The sequence below is a fragment of the Salmo salar genome, chromosome ssa08, assembly GCF_905237065.1.
Source record: "Salmo salar chromosome ssa08, Ssal_v3.1, whole genome shotgun sequence".
Classification (NCBI taxonomy): domain Eukaryota; kingdom Metazoa; phylum Chordata; class Actinopteri; order Salmoniformes; family Salmonidae; genus Salmo; species Salmo salar.
In genome coordinates, this window is record NC_059449.1 from 17,092,467 (window position 1) to 17,118,841 (window position 26,375).

General features: G+C 40.4%; 1 protein-coding gene across 2 annotated transcripts; it reads left to right on the forward strand.

Annotated features, from left to right (window-relative positions):
- The first annotated feature begins 4,027 nt into the window (after positions 1-4,027).
- loxe3 (Epidermis-type lipoxygenase 3) lies at positions 4,028-15,776 on the forward strand. 2 transcript variants are annotated; one of them, XM_014209592.2, is made up of 15 exons: positions 4,028-4,160; positions 4,666-4,829; positions 5,483-5,690; positions 5,935-6,016; positions 6,140-6,262; positions 6,944-7,047; positions 7,583-7,755; positions 9,117-9,260; positions 11,706-11,909; positions 13,366-13,452; positions 13,729-13,898; positions 14,035-14,156; positions 14,374-14,474; positions 14,677-14,847; positions 15,002-15,776. In XM_014209592.2, exons 2-15 carry the CDS (start codon positions 4,683-4,685, stop codon positions 15,179-15,181), a joined length of 2,016 nt encoding a protein of 671 aa, XP_014065067.2. In that variant the 5' UTR covers positions 4,028-4,160; positions 4,666-4,682; the 3' UTR covers positions 15,182-15,776.
- Positions 15,777-26,375: the final 10,599 nt, after the last annotated feature.

Consider the following 26,375-nt stretch of genomic DNA (forward strand, 5'->3'; position numbering starts at 1 on the left):
AATGTATCTGCTTCCTGATGTTACCAAGTAAAAGTGCCTAGTTAAAACAAAAAAGGACAATCACTACTTGGTCTGCTTAAAGTAACATGCTTTTCCACACTTTACTTTATTTATTTACAGTAGCCTATGTTATTCGGCAACCCTTTTCCATCAGCAGTGGGCCTCACACAGAGGAGGCTGGTGGGAGGAGCTATAGGAGGATGGGCTCATTGTAAAGACTGCAGTAAATGGAACGGCATAAAACACATCAAACGTATGAAAACCACATTTGACCCTGTTCCATTTGTATTTATATTCATTATGGATCCCCATTAGTTCCTGCCAAGGCAGCAGCTACTCTTCCTGGGGTCCAGCAGAATTAAGACAGTTAAACAATTGAAAAAACATTACAATGCATTCATTACAGAATTCACAGCACACTGTGTGCCTTCAGGCCCATACTCCACTAGAAAGGTCCTTGTTTTTGAAAGAAAAGCACATTTTTGGTCCATTAAAATAGCATCAAATTGATCAGAAATACAGTGTAGACATTGTTAATGTTGTAAATGACTATTGTAGCTGGAAACGGCTGATTTCTTTTAATGGAATATCTACATAGGCATACAGAGGCCCATTTATCAGCAACCATCACACAACGTGCCATGTGTTCCAATGGCACGTTGTGTTAGCCTTTTAAAATGATAAACTTGGATTAGCTAATTGATCATTAGAAAGCCCTTTTTCAATTATGTTAGCACAGCTGAAAACTGTTGTTCTGATTAAAAAAAGCAATAAAACTGGCCTTTAGACTAGTTGGGTATCTGGAGCATCAGCATTTGTAGGTTCGATTACAGGCTCAAATGGCCAGAAACAAAGCCCTTTCTTCTGAAACTTGTCAATCTATTCTTGTTTTGAAAAATGAAGGCTATTCCATGTGAGAAATTGCCAAGAAACTGAAGATCTCGTACAACACTGTGTACCACTCCCTTCACAGAACAGCGCAAACTGGCTCTAACCAGAATAGACATGTATAGTGTTGAGTCATCCGCATACATAGACACAGTGGCCTTACTCAAAGCTAGTGGCATGTCGTAAGTAAAGATTGAAAAAAGCAAGGGGCCTAAACAGCTACCCTGGGAAATTCCTGCTTCTACCTGGATTATGTTTGAGAGGCTTCCATTAAAGAACACCCTCTGTGTTCTGTTAGACAAGTAACTCTTTATCCACATTATAGAAGGGGGGTGTAAAGCCATAACATCAGTTTTTCCAGCAGCATACTATGATCAATAATGTCAAAAGCTGCACTGAACTCTAACAAGACAGCCCCCACAATAATTTTATCATAAATTTCTCGCAGCCAATCATCAGTCATTTGTGTAAGTGCTGTGCTTGTTGAGTGTCCTTCTCTATATGCATGCTGAAAGTCTGTTGTCAATTTGTTTATTGTGACATATCATTGTATCTGGTCAAACACTTTTTTTCCAGAAGTTTACTAAGGGTTGGTAGCAGGCTGATTGGTCGGTTATTTGAGCTAATAAAGGGGGCTTTACTATTCTTGGGTAGCGGAATGACTTTAGCTTCCGTCCAGGCTTAAGGGCACCCACTTTCTAGTAGTTTGAAGATGTGGCAAATAGGAGTGGCAATATCGTCCGCTATTATCCTCAGTAATTTTCCATCCAGATTGTCAGACCCCGGTGGCTTGTCATTGTCGCTAGACAACAATAATTTTGTTCACCTCTTCCACACTGACTTTACAGAATTCATAAAGTACAATTCTTGTCTTTCATAATTTGGATAGATATACTTGGATGTGTAGTGTCAGCGTTTGTTGCTGACATGTCATCCCTAAGTTTGTTTATCTTGCCAATGAAAAAGTAATTCAAGTATTTGGCAATATCATTGGGTATTGTGATAAATGAGCCATTGATTCCATTCCTGCCATTACGATGAGCCATTCCTTCTATAGCTCCTCCCCTCAGCCTCCTCTGGCCTCACCTATTCTTTGGAATTTTCCAAGCAGGATATGCAATAAGATGCAAGTTAGTGATACATATTGACCGTATGTGTCCTGCCAAAGAAGCACAATGGAAGTTGCATCATCAGTGTGAGTAGGAAGGATCTGGAGGCTGTCCTCGAGATACTGTACAGTATAGTAGATATAGTACTAACTCCATATATAGTTGAAGTCAGAAGTTTACAAACACTTAGGTTGGAGTCATTAAAACTCGTTTTTTAACCACTCCACAAATTTCTTGTTAACAAACTACAGTTTTGGTAAGTTGGTTAGGACATCTACTTTGTGCATGACAAGTCATTTTTCCAACAATTGTTTACAGACAGATTATTTCACTTATAATTCACTGTATCACAATTCCAGCGGGTCAGAAGTTTTCGTACACTAAGTTGACTGTGCCTTTAAACAACTTGGACATTTTCTGAAAATTATGTCATGGCTTTAGAAGCTTCTGATAGGCTAATTGACATAATTTGAGTCAATTGGAGGTGTACCTGTGGATGTATTTCAGGGCCTACCTTCAAACTCAGTGCCTATTTGCTTGACATCATGGGACAATCAAAATAAATCAGCCAAGACCTCAGAAAATAAATTAGATACCTCCACAAGTCTGGTTCATCCTTAGGAGCAATTTCCAAACGCCGGAAGGTACCACGTTCATCTGTACAAACAATAGTACGCAAGTATAAACACCATGGGACCACGCAGCCATCATACCGCTCAGGAAGGAGACGCGTTCTGTCTCCTAGAGATTAACTTACTTTGGTGCGAAAAGTGCAAATCAATCCATGAACAACGGCAAAGGACCTTGTGAAGATGCTGGAGGAAACCAGTACAAAAGTATCTATATCCACAGTAAAACGAGTCCTATATCGACATAACCTGAAAGGCCACCCAGCAAGGAAGAAGCCACTGCTCCAAAACCGGCATAAAAAATCCAGACTACGGTTTGCAACTGAACATGGGGACAAAGATCGTACTTCTTGGAGAAATGTCCTCTGGTCTGATGAAACAAAAATAGAACTGTTTGGCCATAATGGCCATCGTGATGTTTGGAGGGAAAAGGGGGAGGCTTGCAAGCCGAAGAACACCATCCCAACCGTGAAGCACGGGGGTGGCAGCATCATGTTGTGGGGTTGCATTGCTGCAGGAGGGACTGGTGCGCTTCACAAAATAGATAGCATCATGAGGCAGGAAAATTATGCGGATATATTGAAGCAACATCTCAAGACATCAGTCAGGAAGTTAAAGCTTGGTCGCAAATGGGTCTTCCAAATGGACAATGACCCCAAGCATACTTCCAAAGTTGTGGCAAAATAGCTTAAGGACAACAAAGTTAAGGTTTTGGAGTGGCCATCACAAAGCCCTGACCTCACACCTGACTCAGTTACACCCGCTCTGTCAGGAGGAATGGACCAAAATTCACCCAACTTATTGTGGGAAGCTTGTGGAAGGCGACCCGAAACATTTGACCCAAGTTAAACAATTTAAAGGCAATGCTACCAAATACTAATTGAGGGTATGTAAACTTTTGACCCACTGGGAATCTGATGAAAGAAATAAAAGCTGAAATAAATCACTCTCTACTATTATTCTGACATTTCACATTCTTAAAATAAAGTGGTGATCCTAACTGACCTAAGACAGGGAATTTTTACTAAGATAAATGTCAGGAATAGTGAAAAACTGAGTTTAAATGTATTTGGCTAAAGTGTATGTAATCTTCCGACTTCAACTGTAGTGACTATTCAAGACTTGTGAAATCCTGTTTGGAAGTCTTGCAGACCACCTAAACAGAGTGTCTTACAATAATGCGATTTCCCACGTGTAACTTGCATTGCAGTCCTGAGCAAACGTTTAACCACATGCCCTCAGAATAGGGAAGTGGCGTTACAACACCCTTTCAACCATGGCTCAACCTTTACAAGCAGATTCAACACTTCTACTATGTATTTACAATCAGTGATTGGGCAATGCTTCGCTGTCAACAGTGCCAGAATTTATCATGCAGGATATGCAAGGTCAATGGTGGGAAGCAACACCCAGATATGTACATATGGTTCTACACACACCTCCAGCCAGGTATAAAACAAGCAGTAGGGAAGGTGATCATTACATGCATGTTAAGGCACAGTTAACAGGGTACTACAAACTATCAACCAATCAGGTAAGGGAACACTGAATGTTTTATTTTTGATAATATGGGAGACATTTTCATCAAGCAGAAGAGCACAGATGTGTGCAAAGAAATACAGTTAAACTTGATGTGCAGCGTGATTTCATGTTTTATTTTCTTCAACTATGTGTAGAATGAGGAGGCTATTATTTAACCAGAGATCAGTGTACTGAGCCATGAATGCAATGCACACAATGCAATGGGTATATTGGATAATATGTACATTGAATAAGCATATTACTCCTGTCTATGGTTAATTTGCTCACGGCCATTTGCTTGTGCAAAATGTCCCCCCACATGCTGTGTGTATGCAATAACTGTGGCTTTGCAAGTTTGTTATTCAAGCAAGAATTCCCTCCAAAAATGTTTTTGTTATTAGAATGGATCAACAGATATCATGCAAGTCTTTATATTTGCAGAAATGTTTGCACCATCTACATTGAATGAACTGTTGTTTGGTATGCAGTCTTAGTGTGTGCAGATAAGCCTATTGTAGTGTTTTTCAGAGTCAAAATGGCAAAATACAAGGTAACTGTGCACACACACAACATCGCAACTGCCACCACGATGAACAATGTCTTCATCAAGCTGGTTGGCGAAAATGGAGAGAGTAAGCGCACGTGGCTCACTAGCTTGAAGGGAGGCTTCTATCAAGGCACGGTAAGTCAGTCATGCTCCTATCAGTACTAAGAGATATTTCAATTTAATGCTAGAATCCTTAATTGAAACAATAAAAGAGGCACCCCGCCTCTGTTTTGGTAAAAAGCTGAGGGATGGGCTTGTAGAAATGTCACTATTCTCAAATTCATAGAAGAATGTATACTTTTTACCATGTTTTGTGACTATAGCTTATTTGTTTACATTTACATTGCTCACAATCATTGTGTTCTGATTGGGTATGACAGTTGAATTAAGCAATTATAAATGATATTCTTCAAGAATCAATGAGTATATATAATCTATAAGTCAAAAAAATTGATGTAGCAACAAATTATTCTAGCTTTAATAAGGCTTACCATTTGCATTTTTCGAATACTGTACTCAAAACACACCCAATATGTTCATACACATATAGTGTTAATGACATGAAGACTTTGTTGCCTGTATGTTGGGCCCTTATGTAATAATACTGGTAGTACAGGATTAGTTATATTTGCCTTTGTTATTTGCTTTCTCACACAGTCCAGGTTCTGCTCTCTCTCACTCTCTCTGCCCCTCCCTTTCTCTCTCACTCCCTCCATCTCATTCTTTCATTCCCTCAATCTATCTCTCACTTCCTCCATCTCTCTCTCTCTCCCCTGCTCTCTCTGCAGGTGTCTCGTGAATTCGACGTGGTGTGCCCCTCCTCCCTCGGCACGCTGGTGCTGATAGAGTTGGACAAACAGCCACTCCCACTCTTCCCCCAGGACGCCTGGTTCCCGTCCAAGGTTGTCGTGACGACGCCAGAGGGAGACACATGCCAGTTCCCCATCTATCGTTGGATTATGGATAAGGAAGTGCACCTGTTCAGAGAGGGCACAGGTCAGCACGGTGTGACGTTATGAAACGACATGTTAGAATGAGTAATGCATGGGGAAAAAAGTGGATACTTGCAGCCATTGTGAGGGGGAGGCATTTTCTTTGTGTGTGCACACTGTCACTAAGTTTTCAAAGCTACTTTGCCTCTTAGGGCCACCGTACATACAGTAATACATGCAACACTGGTTATGAAGGATTAGTGCAATAATACGTGTGATTAACTTGATTTATAATTTATATTTTTCAGCTAAAAGACTCTGTGATGAAACTAATCATCTTGCCAGGTACAGCAGGGAAAAGGAGATGAAGACGAGAACTGAGCAGTACTGGTAGGTGCTGTGGTCTTTCGTCCTATCTGCCCAGTCTGTCCATTATATCTGACCAACCTCCATATATTTCCTGCTCCTCCTCTTTCTCGTGCTCCTCCTGTTCCTGCTCCTCCTCCTACTCAGCTGGGATACCTACAAGGAGGGTTTCCCCGGCAGCATGAAGGCAGACAACCCTCTGGATCTTCCCAGCGAGATCCAATTCTCGTTCACCAAGGCCACCCAGTTCCTCTTCACCGCCGCCACCGGGTGAGTTCCTCACCTAAGCCAAATGTATACCCGACTTCAGTACACAACACGAGAATGCAATGTGCCACTCATACTGGCTTCCCTATGTGGTAAGTTACAGAATGAGGAATTGGCGTGCTCAACTCCGTAGTAACAAAAAGTTGTTGGTTGCCGGGTTCAAAAGGCATGCATTTTTAGGCGCTAGAAGTTGTGAAAAATAGTAGATCAATGTATGTAAATAATGAATGTAAATTATGATTGTGAAAAAAGATATTACAATGTTTCATCATTTATAACTATGTGTGAATGCCTATTTTTCTCCAAACGCTGATGAAGGCTGTCGCCCAAATGTGTCTGATTGCTCTGACCTCTCCTGCTGATAATTACATTAAAACGTAAGAATAGTCCAGTGCGGATTTGATCTTTTTTCCCTTGTCCAATACGTGGTGAGTTTAACATTTTGGGTTGCACACACTTGCATATTTTTGCGACTATGCAGGACAGCCATTTTTGCGTTAGCGTATTGCGTTGCGTACGTCGGGCATAATTCATCCTCTAAGGATAGTTCAAATAGTACTTCCTGCAGCAGATCATCAAAGCTCTTCTAAAGTATTCCATTCATTTATATTGTTGAGTTTTACATTTGCTCTGTGAAACTCTATTGGCTCAGCTTGACATAGTTCCTTGTCTCCCGTTCTGTAGGATCACTGAGCTGAAACTGAAGGGGTATTCTGACAGCAAGAAGAACTGGAAAAACATTGATGAAATCAGCAAAGTCTTCTGCTGCAATAGAACTGTCATCTCAGGTGAGTGCATTTCATAGGTGCATTTGCAGTATTAACTCCAGGGGGCCTGTTTATTAGGTGGCAAACGTTTTGAAACAAAGTGAAAGGGGGAAGTAATACTACTTGAATATGTCTAATAAAAATATACATACAGTACCAGTCAAAGGTTTGGACACACCTACTCATTCCAAATTTTTTTTTTTTACATTTTCACTATTTTCTACATTGTAGAATAATAGTGAAGACATCAAAACTATGAAATAACACATATGGAATCATGTAGTAACCAAAAAAGTGTTAAACAAATATTTGAGATTCTTCAAAGTAGCCACCCTTTGGCTTGATGACAGCTTTGCACACTCTTGGCATTCTCTCAACCAGCTTCAAACTTTTGACTGGTTCTGTATATTCTGAAAACGACCCTGATTTACTAAGCATCATCTGGAAGAAAACAGACTTACCTGTCCAATAACAAACTCTTGATTTTGTTTTCTGTTGCAAAAGGTTTTGCTACGGTGTGCACTAATTAATACGACCCAGAATTTCCTCCTTCCAGACTACGCACAGGAGCACTGGAAGGAAGATGAGTTTTTCGGGTACCAGTATCTGAATGGCTGCAACCCCATGTTGATCCGTCGCTGCTCGGAGTTGCCGGCAAATTTCCCCGTCACAGAAGACATGGTCAAGCCCTCTCTTCGTGGATCGTCCAGCCTCCTAAGAGAATTGCAGGTACTGTACAGTATGTCAAAATGGGACTCTTTGGTAAAATAAATTAATTTTTGAAAGTTGCCTAAATTATTGCAATACCAGTTATATTATGGGGGGCGCTGGACTAGGGGCAGTCCTCTTGGACCTAGATGAATATATTGGATATTCACAATTATCAATGGAAGTCTATAGAGATCCCTTTGTTGGATGTCTAGATGTCCACTTTCTTGGACCATCAGAGGCATGTACCAGATTCCTTTTTAGACCTCCAGATGACTTTTGTGGAGGTCCATCCAGAATGTTTCTCAATAGCTAGGTTTCCATCCAATTGGCGACAGATTTACATGCAAATATTCTCAAATGCGCATAAAAACAATATGCACATTTCCCCACCATAGATGTTTCCATCAAATTGACCTATATAAGGCTGTGTGATGACGTAGTTTCCATAAAAATAACCTTTGCGGTTCCCATGTACCCAAACATTAAAAAAAAAAAAAATGTAAATGGCATTTCCATCGCATTTTCAACTCTGATGGCTTTGCCACAATTATTTTTCTGTTATATAGCGAATGTGCCCACTCTGGTCTTGGCAAGTGCACTCTAGCCAACAGCTGGCAGATACAGTGCAGGTAAAGCCTACATGATGACATTATTATGTGGACAAAAAATATTATTTTTACTTATCAATGGCAGTCAAGCATCGGTCATCATGTCACCAGAAAAATACACTAGATATTTATTGGAAATGAGCATCAAGCTCATCACTATGCACTTTCACCACCCTGTGAAGTTCATCATAACTTATTTCATCTGTACCCTAATAAACTGCATGTTTTCCCGAGTCATAGTGAGAGGACCACACAACACATCATCATGTGACTCCAAGTTTACTTAGATATGATTGTTATTATATCCATTTTTGCAAATAAAAGTGCCATTCCACCACCATTTCTCGCATAATACATTTTACCGACACAAAAATATCCCACCTTGTCTAGCATATTTTGTTTTGTTGACATGCTGAAAGTTTACAGAGAAATGTTCTGTTTCCTTCAGGCCTGTCGTGACATTTTCTATCCGACAAGACCTTCTAAAATGTTGGATGGAAACCTGGTTACTGAAAAAATGAAAAACATCCCTGTATTACTTTCTTTTATGTTTTTGTGGGGGGATGGTAACCCTAAAATCCAAGAAAGTAATCGCAAAAATAACTTTATTGGATGTTTTTTGGGATAATCCTAGTAAAACACAGAGCTACAATATCTGGCGCATTCCAAAATACCAAGAAAGTGAACTGTAATCTTAACCTGTTGCATTTTTGCATTCTATCCTACAGTAACCTTTGGATTTATTCTCCCATGTCATCCAATCCCAAACAGAGCGGCACCATATTCCTGCTTGACTACAAGAACCTGGATGGATTAAAGGCAAACGTGATCAATAGGAAAAAACAGTACATGGCGGCTCCTCTGGTCCTGCTCTACAGAACTCCTGATGAAAAGCTGATTCCCATCGCCATCCAGGTAAGGTTGACCTAACTAATGTTGAAGTGAAGACTACAGTCACGGAGACCATTACAAGTGAGAGAGTCTGTAAACCCATCCTGTTTCAATCTCCTTTAAAGAGCCCACTTACCCGTGGAGGCTGTTGGAAGTAGAAATGGAGAGTACGGGCTCATTACTACCGTTCCCTTCTTTACGTTCCAGACATTACGACGAGCCCACCCTCCCCATGTTGCCCTCCACCAGCCTCCACTGTGTCTGGCAGTGTCCAAAGAAAATATGTTTCATATTGTCTTCAAATGCTTTTAATTAATGCATTACACACTTAGAACATATGGTTCATCAAGGGTTATTTGGGAAGGGAGAGTCCTTCAATGCTTCTTTGGAGTTCAGAAAAGGGTTCTTTCCTCTTTTGTGTGTGTGTGGGGGGGGGGGGGGGGGGGGCAGCTCATAATTCTTTGGGGGGGCTCGTTTTGAGTGAGAGTGTCATTCCAGTTTAATCTAATCTGTTGTGTTATTATGCCATTACATGTTAAATCTGACTATGGCCAGTGAAAGTGTCTTGTGAAATACATAAGGGATAATCAACGACTATGTGCTCTCTGGAAAATAATCAATAATGAGGTGTTCCACAACGTGCTAGCAGAGTGGAACTAATCTTCCACAGAGTTACATTATTTTCCAGAGTACGCATAGAGCCCCGAGTTGATTATCCCTTTTATACCATGGCTATAATTTAGCACATTTACTGCTAGAAATGTGTTCATTTGCAGGGATAAATGAGTTCAATATCCACTGAAATAGCTAGCAAGTTTACTACCGTAATTTCTGGACTATTGAGCGCACCTGAATATAAGCCGCACCCACTGAATAAAAAAAATATATATTATTTTGAACATAAATAAGCCGCACATGTCTATAAACCGCAGGTGCCTACCGGTACATTGAAACAAATGAACTTTACACAGGCTTTAACGAAACACGGCTTGTAACAAAAATAAATAGGCTTTAACGAAACACGGATTGTAACAAAAATAAATAGGCTTTAACGAATCACGGCTTGTAACAAAAATAAATAGGCTTTAATGAAACACGGCTTGTCATCGACTCATTAAGACCAAGCTCCCATGCAGCAGCTCTATTTCCTTTTCCAACAGCCAGATCAATCGCCTTCAACTTGAAAGCTGCATCATATGCATTTCTCCGTGTCTTTGCCATGATGAGGGTGACAAAATGACTACCGTAATCAGAATGATGGGAAGTTTGAGAGCGCTCGATTTAATCTAAACAGTAAACAAAAAAGTTGTTTGACCTTAACCCGTTCGGCAATTTGATTGGTCTAATGAAAGCTTCATGCCGCCAAAAAACTGAGCACGTCACAGAATGTGTTTTTTTGGAAAAAAAAAATTGAAAGCGGGAAAAATCCATAGCGTCATTGTTTAAGCCGCGAGGTTCAAAGCCTGGGAAAAAAGTTGCGGTTTATAGTCCGGAAATTACGGTAGATAGCGACACTAGTTGGCTGGGTAACCAAAAAGACTTGCTAGTTTAGCTAACCAAACCATCAGTCCTAGCTTGCTATTATGAATTCGAATTCAACAATGCCACTAACATTAGCCTACAGCCATGTGCGCATTATTGAGCTTATAATATGAATAAAAAATTTTTTTAAACAAATGTATCAACAGTTTAAGCTAAACGGTCTGATCTGTTGCGTCAGCCTATTGCATTTTTACATTTTTGATGTGCAGTGGTTGTATGCATTTTGAATCTGTCAGATTCTTTTGAACCGTAGACATATTTTTTTATCATCCCAGGGATGACGGGAAGCCTTTAATTATAAAGACATAACACGTAGTCTATTTGGTTGTAATTGGAATGTTGCAACATTTTATAGACTACCAAGGGTGTCCAACCATCCTCCAGAGAGCCTTAAAGGGGCAGTGTTGTATTTTGAATATGCAAAGAAGCCAATATACAGAGTGTAGCCTCCATGTTTGTCTGATTCTCTATGGTAAAAAAAAAAGATAGTAATGCATTTTATTTTGTAAACTGGTTCCTTGCATCATACAATGATGTACAAATGGTGTTACAGACCCTTTTTTTGTGTCTTGAGCTTTTGGACAAGTAAAACATATTTCTACTTGTCCAAAGGACAAGTGGCTAAAAAAGTTAATCTCAAGCCCTGAACCGAAAAGAGTTGAAACGATAGCAGAACCCTTTTTGGTGCTATATAGAACAAGTTTTATTAATAGTTATTTATAGAACCTTAGGACAGGGTTCTTTATAGCACCATGAACGTTCCATTTATAACCTTATGTTCATGGTTATTCACAGAACCTTCAAAAAAGGCTTCTATGTAGCACCAAAAAGGAATCCGCTGTTGTTATTATTTGTATTTTTGTATTAAACAGAGATAATGTTGCTGGTAGCCATCTATGGGGTCCCTAACACTCTCTCTCTCCACAGCTGAAGCAGACGCCTGGAGAAGACAACCCCATCTTCCTTCCTACTGACTCTGAGTATGACTGGCTCCTGGCCAAGATCTTTGTGAGGAGCGCTGACTTTCAAGAGCACCAGCTCAACGTCCACCTGCTGCGCACTCACCTCCTGGCTGAGGTGTTCGCCGTAGCCCTGCTGCGCAACATGCCCATGGTGCACCCTCTCTACAAGGTACATAACACAGCATAGCATAACATAGCATGAACCCAGGTGGTTGGTGGCACCCTAATTGGGGAGGACGGGCTCGTGGTAATAGCTGGAGTGGAAAGAGTGGAACGTTATCAAACACATGGTTTCCATTTGTCATTCACTCCATTCCAGCCATTATTATGAGCTGTCCTCCCCTCAGCTGCCTCCACTGAGCATAACATAGCATAGCATAATATAGCATAACATAATATAGCATAACATAATATAGCATAACATAACATAATATATCATAGCATAACATATCATAGCATAATATAACATAATATAGCATAACATAATGTAACATAACATAGCATAACATAACATAGCATAACATAATATAGCATAACATAATATAGCATAACATAATATATCATAGCATAACATAATATAGCATAACATAGCATAAAATAGCATAGAATAACGTAACTTAATAAAGCATAGCATAAGATAAGATAACATAATATATCATAGCATAATATAATATATTATATCATAGCATAATATAATATATTATATCATAGCATAACAGAATATAACATAATATGGCATAGCATGTCCAGTTAGTGCTCCGAGGATCAAATAAAATCACATTTATTTGTCACATGTGCCGAATACAAGAGCTGTAGACCTTACCGTGAAATGCTTACTTACCAACAATGCAGTTTTAAGTAAATAGAGTTAAGAAAATATTGACTAAATAAAATAAAGTTTAAAAAAGTAACACAATAAAATAACAATAACGAGGCTATATACAGGTGGTACCGGTACTGAGTCAATGTGCGGGGATACAGGTTATTCGAGGTAATTGAGATAATTTGTACATGTAGGCAGTGGTAAAGTGGTGAGGTCAATATAAATAGTGCCCATTTAATTGATCGTTCAGCAATCTAATGGCTTGGGGGTAGAAGCTGTTAATGAGCCTTTTGGACCTAGACTTGGCGCTCCAGTACCGCTTGCTGTGCGGTAACAGAGAGAACAGTCTATGACTTGGGTGAATGGAGTCCTTGACAATTTTTGGGGCCTTCCTATGACACCGCCTAGTATATAGGTCCTGGATGGCAGGAAGCTTGACCCCAGTGATGTACTGGGCTGTACGCACTACCCTATGTAGCGCCTTACAGTCGAATGCTGAGCAGTTGCCATACCAGGCGGTGATGCAACCAGTCAGGATGCTCTCAATGGTGCATCTGTAGAACTTTTTGATGATCGGAGGACCCATGGCAAATTTTTTTAGTCTCCTGAGGGGGAATATGCATTGTCGTGCCCTCTTCCTGACTGTCTTGGTGTGTTTGGACCATGACAGAGGATAATGACACATGAAAGTATAATACACTTATTTCCAATGTGGTCCTCCAGACTGTCCTTACTAATGCCAGTTTCTCTCTTGGGATTGTTGACCATCCATCCTTCTCTCCACCCTGGTTTACTGCTTTAGCTTCTGATTCCACACACCCGCTACACCCTCCAGATCAACCTCTTGGCCCGGGCATTTCTAATAGCTGATGAAGGAGTTTTCACTAAGGTAGGCTACTGAGTGGACTGTTTCCATAGAAGTGTGTGGTGTCCATATTAGGAATCACACATCCATGGAAGTTGTGTCAGAGTCAGCATACATGCGGTTGTATGTCTTGTAGTGAACCTACAGTACCCCCAAGTATGGTCATTTGGCCCTCCGGGTCAACATACTTGCTGGTAGGTTCACTATCTCTCATAGAACCAGTGTAATATTGCAGATTAGTTAAAGTTCATTATAATGTTACAGAATTATGTAATCAAGTAACTTTAAGTGACGTTGTAGTTTGCTGCTTCGGGCGGAGAGGGGATGATTGAGATCCTGAGGAGATCTGTGGCCTCATTGACCTACAGCTCCCTCTGTTTGCCGGAAGACATCACTGCACGAGGTCTGGAGTCAGTCCCCAACAACTCCTACAGGGATGATGGACTCAAGCTGTGGGACATCATCTACAGGTAGGCTACGACAGAGCCGACCTACATGGTGGTAGTACAGTATCATCTGCTGGTAGAATCTAGAGTGAAAGCATAGCTCTACATAGATATGATATCTTCTTCTTCCTTCGTTCTTTCGTTGTCATCTTTGGTATAGGTTTGTAGAGGAAGTAATTCATTTCTATTACAAGAGGGACTCAGAGGTCCAGGAAGACCAGGAACTACAGAACTGGATCAAGGATATCTTTGACCATGGTTTCCTGGCCCAAGAATGCACAGGTGACGATGTACAGGGTAATAGGGGGGTGTGTGGTAATGACGTATGGTGAAATGTCTTGTTTTTACCCGTATGTTTTTTTTGTTTCTGGACCATAACTTCCCCGGCATAACTCACAACTTCCATGGACGTGACTGTCCTATAGTAACAGTCCACCCAGCTCCCCTGGCATAACTCCATTCATCACACACCTCTCTCGGTTCTTATCTTTCTGTCCAGGAATCCCTCAGTCTTTCTCCACTGTGCCAGAGGTCGTCAAGTTCGTCACCGTGGTGATCTTCACCTGCTCAGGCCAACATTCTGCTGTCAACTCTGGACAGGTGGGTGTAGCGTAGCCCATACTTTTCTTTCAAGTGTGTTATTAAGCTACATTATCTGCCTCATCTACCATTTAGGAAGAGACATATTTGTAAAAATGTTGCAAGGTTTTTGCTGTAATTCCTTGCCACTATCATACCATCATTTCAGAATACCACCATATTGGCTGTCTGTAATAATCAGTCATTCTTCTTCATGTTACAGTATGACTATGGTGGCTGGATGCCCAACACCCCCATCTCTCTGCAACAGCCTCCTCCCACCACTAAGGGGCAGTCTACTGAGAGCACCATGCTGGAGACCTTCCCCGATGTCGGCACAACAGCACAGGGCATGTCCACCATGTGGCTCCTTAGCAAGCAATCCAGTGACTTTGTGAGTCTGCCATCTTTCATTAACTATTATCAATATCATCTAGGCCCAAAATACTATATTTAGGTACAAAATATCCTATTTAAGTGTCCTTTTTAATGTTTATGATATTGTAACTATCAATATTTTACTAACTTTGATTTTTCTCCATATGCAGGTGGCCCTTGGCCAGTACCCAGAGGAGCACTTCAACGAGGAACCACCCTGCAGGATGATTCAGAAATTCCAGACGGAGCTGAAGGTCTTCAGCGAGACCATCAATGCCAGGAACTCTAGGCTACCAGTGCCATACACCTACATGGACCCTGCTGTGGTGGAGAACAGCGTGGCCATTTAGATAAGCCAAGGGCCTAGACCAGGGTCCAGTTCATTAGGCACAAATTGAAAGAAAACTGAGGAACTACCTTATTTTTGTTGTCCTTTGTTTAGCGCTTTAAAACATTTTGCATTGCGTGCCCTGATGAACACGACCCAATGATTCTGGAGGCATACAATAGTAAACATTCTAAAATCTATAAAATGTATTGAGTATGTCAATTTTTGTTGCTTTGCTAAACTAATGTCCCACTTCAATCAGATAAAGGGAAAATCACACTGTGGGTTCAGTCAGAATGTTATCGCTGTATCACAAGGTTTAACACAGTTAATACAATACACACCTCCACATGGTGTCCCTCTCACGGACAAAGACCTTGTTGATGTTATTATTACCTTTGTACGTGTTAATGGATGTTAAGAAATACAGGGTCTTTCTGACGGATTAATTTCTGGTGCCTTATAACTACGGACTACAGGGACTGCTGGTGAAAATGAGCTCTCCTGCTAAATGATGCGACACTGAAATGTTGATTAACAGTAAAGAAGTGTCAGAATAATATGAGAGAACAATAGGTGTGACTCTCGTTTGCAATTAAAAGCTAATAATTTTTTTATCTAAAGTCTTCTTGTGATATTTGCCTCATCTCATTTTGGTTGAAGCCCTGTCTACCTCCCTCATCTATTAAATAAATAAAAATATACATGCATAAAACGATTAGGAAATTATATGAATTCCAGATATATATATATATATATATATATATTAAAAAATATATATATATATTTTTTTAAGCCTGGATTAGCTTGATATTGCGGAAGATTTTTGCTTCTATCAACATAATTTTCTGCATTATTTCCAATCCCCCATATATTTTTGGGGAAAAATATATCCACATACATACATGCATACATACACGTATATACCCATATATATATATATATACATACATACATACATATATACAGTTGAAGTCGGAAGTTTACATACAACTTAGCCAAATACATTTAAACTCAGTTTTTCACAATTCCTGACATTTAAACCTAGTAAAAATTCCCTGTCTTAGGTCAGTTAGGATCATCATGTTATTTTAAGAATGTGAAATGTCAGAATAATAGTAGTAGAGTAGTAGAGAGAATGATTTATTTCAGCTTTTACTTTCATCACATTCCCAGTGGGTCAGAAGTTCACATACACTCAATTAGTATTTGGTAGCATTGCTTTTAAATTGTTTAACTTGAGTCAAACATTTCGGGTAGCCTTCCCCAAGCTTCCCACAATAAGTTGGGTGAATTTTGGCCCATTCCTCCTGACAGAGCTGGTGTAACTGAGTCAGGTTTGTAGGCCTCCTTGCTCGCACATGCTTTTTCAGTTCTGCCCACACATTTTCTATGGGATTGAGGTCAGGGCTTTGTGATGGCCACTCCAATACCTTGACTTTGTTGTCCTTAAGCCATTTTGCCACAACTTTAGAAGTATACTTGGGGTCATTGTCCATTTGGAAGACCCATTTGCGACCAAGCTTTAACTTCCTGACTGATGTCTTGAGATGTTGCTTCAATATATCCACATAATTTTCCTGCCTCATGATGCTTCCTATTTTGTGAAGTGCACCAGTCCCTCCTGCAGCAATGCAACCCCACAACATGATGCTGCCACCCCCGTGCTTCACGGTTGAGATGGTGTTCTTCGGCTTGCAAGCCTCCCCCTTTTTCCTCTAAACATAACAATGGTCATTATGGCCAAAGTTCTATTTTTGTTTCATCAGACCAGAGGACATTTCTCCAAGAAGTACGATCTTTGTCCCCATGTGCAGGAGCAAACCGTAGTCTGGCTTTTCTATGGCGTTTTTGGAGCAGTGGCTTCTTCCTTGCTGAGTGGCCTTTCAGGTTATGTCGATATAGGACTCGTTTTACTGTGGATATAGATACTTTTGTACTGGTTTCCTCCAGCATCTTCACAAGGTCCTTTGCTGTTGTTCTGGGATTGATTTGCACTTTTCGCACCAAAGTACATTCATCTCTAGGAGACAGAACGCGTCTCCTTCCTGAGCGGTATGATGGCTGCATGGTCCCATGGTGTTTACACTTGTGTACTATTGTTTGTACAGATGAACGTGGTACCTTCAGGCGTATGACACCTCACGCCCATTGTAAATCTAAGGCAGCAGACAAAATGTCTTTGTCCTCTCAGTATGGAGAACCGGCCTCAGAACATTAACATGCAATAAATGGACTTTGGGACAATGGGTTTCGTCAGCCACAATGGTGGTAATGACTAAAGATGGAATACGAAAATTAATGTCATTTTTGTTTTGTTATTAAAAGTTAAAGGACGACGTTATAATGAAAACAGTGTAACTTTAAGAGTTGTCCTAGTATATGCTTGATGTTTATACAGTGGGGGAAAAAAGTATTTGATCCCCTGCTGATTTTGTACGTTTGCCCACTGACAAAGAAAGGATCAGTCAATAATTTTAATGGTAGGTTTATTTGAACAGTGAGAGACAGAATAATAACAAAAATATCCAGAAAAACGCATGTCAAAAATGTTATAAATTGATTTGCATTTTAAAGAGGGAAATAAGTATTTGACCCCCTCTCAATCAGAAAGATTTCTGGCCTCCCAGGTGTCTTTTATACAGGTAACGAGCTGAGATTAGGAGCACACTCTTAAAGGGAGTGCTCCTAACCGCAGCTTGTTACCTGTAAAAAAGACACCTGTCCACAGAAGCAATCAATCAGATTCCAAACTCTCCACAATGGCCAAGACCAAAGAGCTCTTCAAGTATGTCAGGGACAAGATTGTAGACCTACACAAGGCTGGAATGGGCTACAAGACCATCGCCAAGCAGCTTGGTGAGAAGGTGACAACATTTGCTGCAATTATTCGCAAATGGAAGAAACACAAAAGAACTGTCAATCTCCCTCGGCCTGGGGCTCCATGCAAGATCTCACCTCGTGGAGTTGCAATGATCATGAGAACGGTGAGGAATCAGCCCAGAACTACACAGGAGGATCTTGTCAATGATCTCAAGGCAGCTGGGACCATAGTCACGCAAGGTCCCCCTGCTCAAGAATACATATACAGGCCCGTCTGAAGTCTACCAATGAACATCTGAATGACTCAGAGGACAACTGGTGAAAGTGTTGTGGTCAGATGAGACCAAAATGGAGCTCTTTGACATCAACTCAACTCGCCATGTTTGGAGGAGGATGAATGCTGCCTATGACCCCAAGAACACCATCTCCACCGTCAAACATGGAGGTGGAAACATTATGCTTTGGGGGTGTTTTTCTGCTAAGGGGACAGGACAACTTCACCGCATCAAAGGGATGATGGACGGGGCCATGTACCGTCAAATCTTGGGTGAGAACCTCCTTCCCTCAGCCAGGGCATTGAAAATGGGTCGTGGATGGGTATTCCAGCATGACAATGACCCAAAACACACGGCCAAGGCAGCAAAGGAGTGGCACAAGAAGAAGCACATTAAGGTCCTAGAGTGGCCTAGCCAGTCTCCAGACCTGAATCCCATAGAAAATCTGTGGAGGGAGCTGAAGGTTCGAGTTGCCAAACGTCAGCCTCAAAACCTTAACGACTTGGAGAAGATCTGCAAAGAGGAATGGGACAAAATCCCTCCTGAGATGTGTGCAAACCTGGTGGCCAAATACAAGAAACGTCTGACCTCTGTGATTGCCAACAAGGGTTTTGCCATCAAGTACTAAGTCATGTTTTGCAGAGGGGTCAAATACTTATTTCCCTCATTAAAATTTTGACATGCGTTTTCTGGATTTTTTGTTGTTATTCTGTCTCTCACTGTTAAAATAAACCTACTATTAAAATTATAGACTGATAATTTCTTTGTCAGTGGGCAAACGTACATAATCAGCAGGGGATCAAATACTTTTTTCCCCCACTGTACATGGTATGTTGGGTGGAAAATGTCCAAATCAAAGAGAATGTTTTGGTAAAGATGAAATGTGAAGTTAGTTGTCTAAATTGGATCTGAGTAAAATCCAGACCTTGCCTCGTAACTTGGTACGCCCAGAGAATTGCTCAAAAGGCGGAAACGCCCACTTCTGACCCGAGGGTATAAGACGTGTGAGTTAAGAATTAACATGCCAGACTAAGTGACCCGAGCTGCAGCCAAGGTCTGAGTAGTCAACGAACCCAAAACACAACACGAGGTTGAAGACAAAGGAACCCTCTTCTATCCATGCTACAGATGAGTAGCTCCGTCTAAGAGGGTGAATTCAAGCAGGACCACCCAGTCACCACTCTCCGTCGAATCGTGTATCTACACTGCTTTCATTCCTACGCTGTGAGCCCTGAGCTACAGGGCTGGCTGTCCTCAGAAGACCCCTTTCAGAACAAGGGTGAGGAAACAGACCACTAAGACAAAGGACACTGATATCGTGAGGGCAACCAGAGAGTTACACCAGAGAAGTGCGTCATCCGAGAAGACGAAACGGTCCACGCGGAGACCCCCATCGGAGACCTTCAACAGGTAATTACATCATTATATTCTGACCCATAAGAGCGGCAGTTTGGGGCAATGCTAGGGTTAAAATAAGCATAGCTGACAAATGCACCCAAATGTATATTTCTCTCGTGTACTTTCTCTCTCTTTTAAATCCCCATTTCGGGTAACACGTGTCATAGTGTGTTGGCCCGTTGTACTAAGTTCTAATCAATAGCCTAAACTGTGTATTTGTGTATCTTATATTATCATTTTAGCTTGCTAGTAAATAAATAATCAACTAAGTTGGTGTGGTATGGACTCATTGGTGGGACTCGGGTTTGTGCAGATTCCCAGATTATGCGACGTTCAGAATGAGACTGTAGAGGAAATTGATTAATTAGCGACTGTTGTAAAATCGATATTCTGATATTCTTTGAGTTAATTTGGGAAATAGAAACTCAGTAAAACCAACTTTCCCATGGTGCCCCAGGTTAAGGAGTTAATAATTGCCTGATTAATTTAATCGCGCAATTATAAACCGTTAATCATTCGATGAGCAGCAGTCGTCACATTAACCAATACAACGTCACGACAGTTGCAATTCTTCAGCCATTCCTGGACCTGTGACCAAAAACGAGCTACATATGGAGAGTGCCAAAAATAAATGATCTAATGACTCTGCCTCCTCACAGCAAAATCTGCAGAGCTGGGAAGATTGTATCCCCCATATAAACTCAGTAAAAAAATAAACGTCCTCTCACTGTCAACTGCGTTTATTTTCAGCAAACTTAACGTGTAAATATTTGTATGAACATAACAAGATTCAACAACTGAGACATAAGCTGAACAAGTTCCACAGACATGTGATTTACAGAAATTGAATAATGTGTCCCTGAACAAAGGGGGGGTCAAAATCTAAATTAACAGTCAGTATCTGGTGTGGCCAGCAGCTGCATTAAGTGCTGCAGTGCATTTCCTCCTCATGGACTGCACCAGATGTGCCAGTTCTTGCTGTGAGATTTTACCCCACTCTTCAACCAAGGCACCTGCAAGTTCCCGGACATTTCTGGGGGGAATGGCCCTAGCCCTCACCCTCCAATCCAACAGGTCCCAGACGTGCTCATTGGGATTGAGATCCGGGCTCTTCGCTGGCCATGGCAAAACACTGACATTCATGTCTTGCAGGAAATCACACACAGAACGAGCAGTATGGCTGATAGCATTGTCATGCTGGAGGGTCATGTCACGATGAGCCTGCAGGAAGGGTACCACATGAGGGAGGAGGATGTCTTCCCTGTAATGCACAGCATTGAAATTGCCTGCAATAATAACAAGCTCAGTCCGATGATGCAGTGACCCACCGCCCCAGACCATAACGGACCCTCCACTTCCAAATCGATCCCGCTCTAGAGTACAGGCCTCAGTGTAACGCTCATTCCTTTGACAATAAACGCAAATCCGACCATTACCCCTGGTGAGACAAAACCGTGACTCGTCAGTGAAGAGCACTTTTGCCAGTCCTGTTTGGTCCAGGGACGGGGGTTTGGTGCCCATAGGCGACGTTGTTGCCGGTGATGTCTGGTGAGGACCTGCCTTACAACAGGCCTACAAGCCCTCAGTCCAGCCTCTCTCAGCCTATTGCAGACAGTCTTAGCACTGATGGAGGGATTGTGCATTCCTGGTGTAACTCGGGCAGTTGTTGTTGCCATCCTGTACCTGTCCCACAGATGTGATGTTCGGGTGTACCGATCCCGTGCAGGTGTTATTACACCTGTCCGTCCTGTCTCCCTGTAGAGCTATCTTAGGCGTCTCACAGTACGGACATTGCAATTTCTTGCCCTGGCCACATCTGCAGTCCTCATGCCTCCTTGCAGCATGCCTAAGCCACGTTCACGCAGATGAGCAGGGACCCTGGTCATCTTTCTTTTGGTGTTTTTCAGAGTTAGTAGAAATCCTTCTTTAGTGTCCTAACTTTTCATAACTGTGACCTTAATTGTCTACCGTCTGTAAGCTGTTAGTGTCTTAACGACCGTTCCATGTGTGCATGTTCATTAATTGTTTATGGTTCATTGAACAAGCATGTGATAAAACCCTTTACAATGAAGATCTGTGAAGTTATTTTGATTTTTACGAATTATCTTTGAAAGACAGGGTCCTGAAAAAGGGATGTTTCTTTTTTTGCTGAGTTTATTTAACATTCTATTGGTTGTAAGAATTTTGTATAATAATTTAAATTGACAAATTTGAAGTTTTGAATCCGGCTTTTTTCCCCCTGTCAATTCATAAACCATGTGCCATGGAATGGGTACATCGAAAATATCTTCCCAACTATTTTGCAATTTATATGGTACAGCTGTCAATTGTTTGGTCTTTAAATTAAATTGGTATATGTTTTTATTTATCACAATTTTCTTTAACCATTTATGTTCTTTAATGCAGGGCTGACAGACAAGTTCCTTACTTTTTCTCCCTTCTACTTGCCTCTTCCATTTTTGTGGTTATGCTGCAATTAGTTATTTGTAATTTTGGGTAGAGCAGACATTTCCATGTCTGTGTTAGCTGCATGTGTGACATAACTCCACCAGTCCTATTTATGATATCATTTACAAAAAGTGTACTTTTTAAAAACATTTGATCAAAAATACATTTTTTTTTATCAATTAGTATATTTGAGTTTAACCACAATATTTGTTGTATTATTTGTTCTGTCTTTTCAGGTGGATTAAACTGAAATTGCAACCAACTTTCTAAGGCTTGTTTAAAAAATAACAATGTTTTGGAGATTATTTCGTTTTCAAACAACTGAAAGTGAGCAGTTGTAATCTGAATAAAGGGGAAAAGGCCATTCTTGAACATGGGGTGAGACATTCCTACCAATTTACTAAAGAACCAGTTTGGATTTAAGTATAACTTTTGTATGACTGATGCCTTTAGTGAGAGGTCTAATGCTTTAATATTTTAATAATTTATGCCCTCTGAATTCATATTTATTATATAAATAGGCCCTTTTAATTTTGTCTGAATTGCCATTCCAAATAAAATGTAATGTTTTTTGTTCATATAATTTAAAAAGCAGGTCACTAGGTGTAGGCAAAACCATAACCAAATAGGTAAACAGTGATATAACTAAAGAGTTAATCAGGGTGATTTTTACACAAATAGACAGGTATTTTCCTTTCCATGGTAGCAAGATCTTATTTTATTTTGCTCACTTTCTATTAAAATGTATTGGAGTGAGATCATTTCCTTCTTTCGGGATTTGTATACCGAGTATGTCCACATCCCCGTCAGACCATTTTATTGTTAAACTACACGGTAATGTAAAAGTTGCATTTTTGTGATCAAATACATAATATAGTACATTTATCATAATTTGGTTTTAATCCAGAGAGGTTAGCAAAAGTATCTAGATCCTCTATGAGGCTGTGGAGAGATTCTAATTGTGGTTTTAAAAGAAAACATGAATCATCAGCGTACAATGACACCTTTGTTTTTAAGCTCCAGATTTCTAATCCCTTAATATTATTGTTGGATCTAATTTTAACAGCTAACATTTTGATGGCAATAATAAATAGATATGCCGATAGTGGACAACCTTGCTTTACTCCTCTTGACAAACAAGCCAGTAAATGATATGCGTTACAGCTGGATGAGTCAACAGATGTGGTGGGCCTGGCACAGATCTTGGTATATGTCCGTTATGTTTATGGGAGGTCAATTAAGGAAGACATCCTCTTCTGGAAACCAGGACAACATGAGAGGATATTTTTGAAGTACTTGACAGCTTTGTGATATCAAATGGATTTTGGTGGTCAAGATGTGTTGGTATCTGTACTTATGGCCCAAAAGCCATGACAGGGAGACATAGCGGAGTGATAACGCACGTGCAAGCAGTTGCTCCCAACGCCACTTGGGTACACTGCAGCATCCACCGAGAGGCTCATGCTGCCAAGGGAATACCTGACAGCTTGAAAGACGTTTTGGACACTACAGTGAAAATTGTTAACTTTGTTAAAGCAAGGCCCCTGAACTCTCGTGTATTTTCTGCATTATGTAATGATATGGGCAGCGACCATGTAACGCTTTTACAACATACAGAAGTGCACTGGTTATCAAGGGACAAAGTATTGACACGTTTTTTTTTTAATTGAGAGATGAGCTTAAAGTTTTCTTTACTGACCATCATTTTCACTTGTCTGACTGCCTGCATGATGATGAGTTTCTCACCCGACTGGCCTATCTGGGTGATGTTTTTTCTTGCCTGAATGATCTGAATCTAGGATTACAGGGACTCTCCGCAACTATATTCAATGTGCGGGACAAAATTGAGGCTATGATTAAGAAGTTGGAGCTCTTCTTTGTCTGCATTCACAAGGACATCACAAAGGTTTTTCCAACATTGTATGATTTTCTTGTGTGCAAATGAACTCAAGCTTACGGAAAATGTCAAATGTGATATAGTGAAGCACCGGAGTGAGCTGAGTGCGCAATTAGGCAGGTACTTTCCAGAAACGAACGACACAAACAACTGGATTCGTTACCCTCTCGTTATCCCTCTCATGCCCTGCCTCCAGTCCGCTTACCGATATCTGAACAAAATTGCAACAAGCGGTTCTGTGAAAATGTAATTTAATCAGAAGCCACTGCCAGATTTCTGGATAGGGCTACGCTCAGAGTTTCTTGCCCCAGAAATAATCTAATTGACCATGAGCAAAAGCATATACTGTTAGCCTAAAACGAAGGATTATGTGTTATCATGAGTTAAGAATTTGATTGTTATATCATATGCCCATATGTACCATACAGACAACACTCAAGCCAAAGTTTTAACCTCTTGAGGCTACAATCCCGCTAATGGGATTGGTTGGACAACAACCAGTGAGATAGCACGGCGCGATATTCAAAACAAAATAATCTCAAAATTAAAATTCAAGTATTATACGGCATTTTAAAGATAATCAACTCGTTAATCCAATCACATTGTCTTATTTCAAAAAGGCTTTACGGTGAAAGAAAAACATTCAATTATTTTAGCATAGCACCTCAGCAAAGAAAAAAAAAACATTTTCCAAGCATCACAAAACCAGATATACAGCTAAAATTAAGCACTAACCTTTGACAATCTTCATCAGATGACACTCCTAGGACATCATGTTAGACAATACATGCATTTTTTGTTCGATCAAGTTTATATTTATATCCAAAAACCAAATTTTTACATTGGCGCCTGGCGTTCAGAAAATGTTTTCTCCCCATAACTTTCGGTGAATAGGCACATTTAATTTACGGAAGAACTGATAAACGTTGAACATTTTTATAATTATTTAAAGAATTAGAGATAATCTACTCCTTTATGCAACCACTTTGTCAGATTTCAAAATAACGTTACGGAAAAAGCACATTGTTCAATATTCTGAGTACAGAACTTAGCCTTCAATGCTAAGCTATACAGTTAGCCTACAACCACGGCGTCGACAAATCTCTAACAATATGTTAGAAATATTTACTTACCTTTGCTGATCTTTGGCGGAATGCACTCGGATGGGCACCCACTTCCACAAGAAATGTTCATTTGTTCTGCAAAGTCCATCATTTATGTCCAAATACGTCCGTTTTGTTGACCCATCCAGAACACTTTACAATGCCATGTGGCGTGGACGCAAATCCATAGACGAAATGTTCAAAGTTCCATTACCGTTTGTAGAAACACGTAAAACGATGTTTACAATCAATCCTTTAGGGTATTTTTTAACGTAAAATTGCAATAATTTTACAACCAGGCAATAGCTATTCATCCCAGAGGAAAAAATAAAAAGACGATGACGTCACGTGTACACGCATCATAACACCTCTCCTCAGACTGGCCAATGATTGACTGAGCCAAAATGATCTGCCCGGTAACAGATGACGGTTGAAACCTGTTCATAAAGATTGTTGACAGCCAATGGAAGAGTTAGGAGGTGTAACATAAATCCTATGTCACTGTAGTTTTCCAAGGGATTCTAAACAAAAACTACATTTCTAAATTCTCCCACTTCCTGATTCAATTTTTCTCAGGTTTTTTGCCTGCCATATGAGTTCTGTTATACTCAGACACCATTCAAACAGTTTTAGAAACTTCAGAGTGTTTTCTATTCAAATCTACTAATAATATGCATATTCAATTTTCTGGGCCAAACAGTAGTAAGCTGTTTAAATTGGGTATGTTTTTCATCCGGCCATGAAAATACTGTCCCCTAGCCCCTAGAGTTAAGTAAACAATTAAACATATTTATGTCTTTAAATTAATTATAGTGACAATATACGCATTCTCAATGAAGCAATACTGTGTGCGTGTATTGTCACTATAATTAATTTAAAGACGTACATAAATTGAATTGTTTACTTAACTTTGGCTAGAGTGTTGTCTGTATGGTATATAAGGGCATATGATATAACATTAACCATGATTGTTCCGTTTCCTTTCACAGCTGAAGCAGGAGCCTGGAGAAGACAACCCCATCTTCCTTGCTACTGACTCTGAGTATGACTGGCTCCTGGCCACGATCTTTGTGAGGAGTGCTGACTTCATTGAACATGAGCTGAACTTCCACCTGCTGACACTGAGCAACCTACCATTGGTGCATCCCATTTACAAGGCACATACCTGCTGCTGTGCATGCAGACACAGAGTTTGTTTACAACTGTTATTAAGCAATATCTGTGTGAGTTATTTTCCAATCAACTGAATATGTTTAACATGATAATTCAAGA

What these genes read in the sequence shown, in the direction of transcription:
- loxe3 (XM_014209592.2), top strand. Translation starts at nt 4,683, where the DNA reads ATGGCAAAATACAAGGTAACTGTGCACACACACAACATCGCAACTGCC. An exon ending in TGGTGCACCCTCTCTACAAG is followed by an intron (nt 11,910 to 13,365) that starts GTACATAACACA and finishes TTACTGCTTTAG; the next exon opens with CTTCTGATTCCACACACCCG. An exon ending in CTGCTGTCAACTCTGGACAG is followed by an intron (nt 14,475 to 14,676) that starts GTGGGTGTAGCG and finishes TTCATGTTACAG; the next exon opens with TATGACTATGGTGGCTGGAT.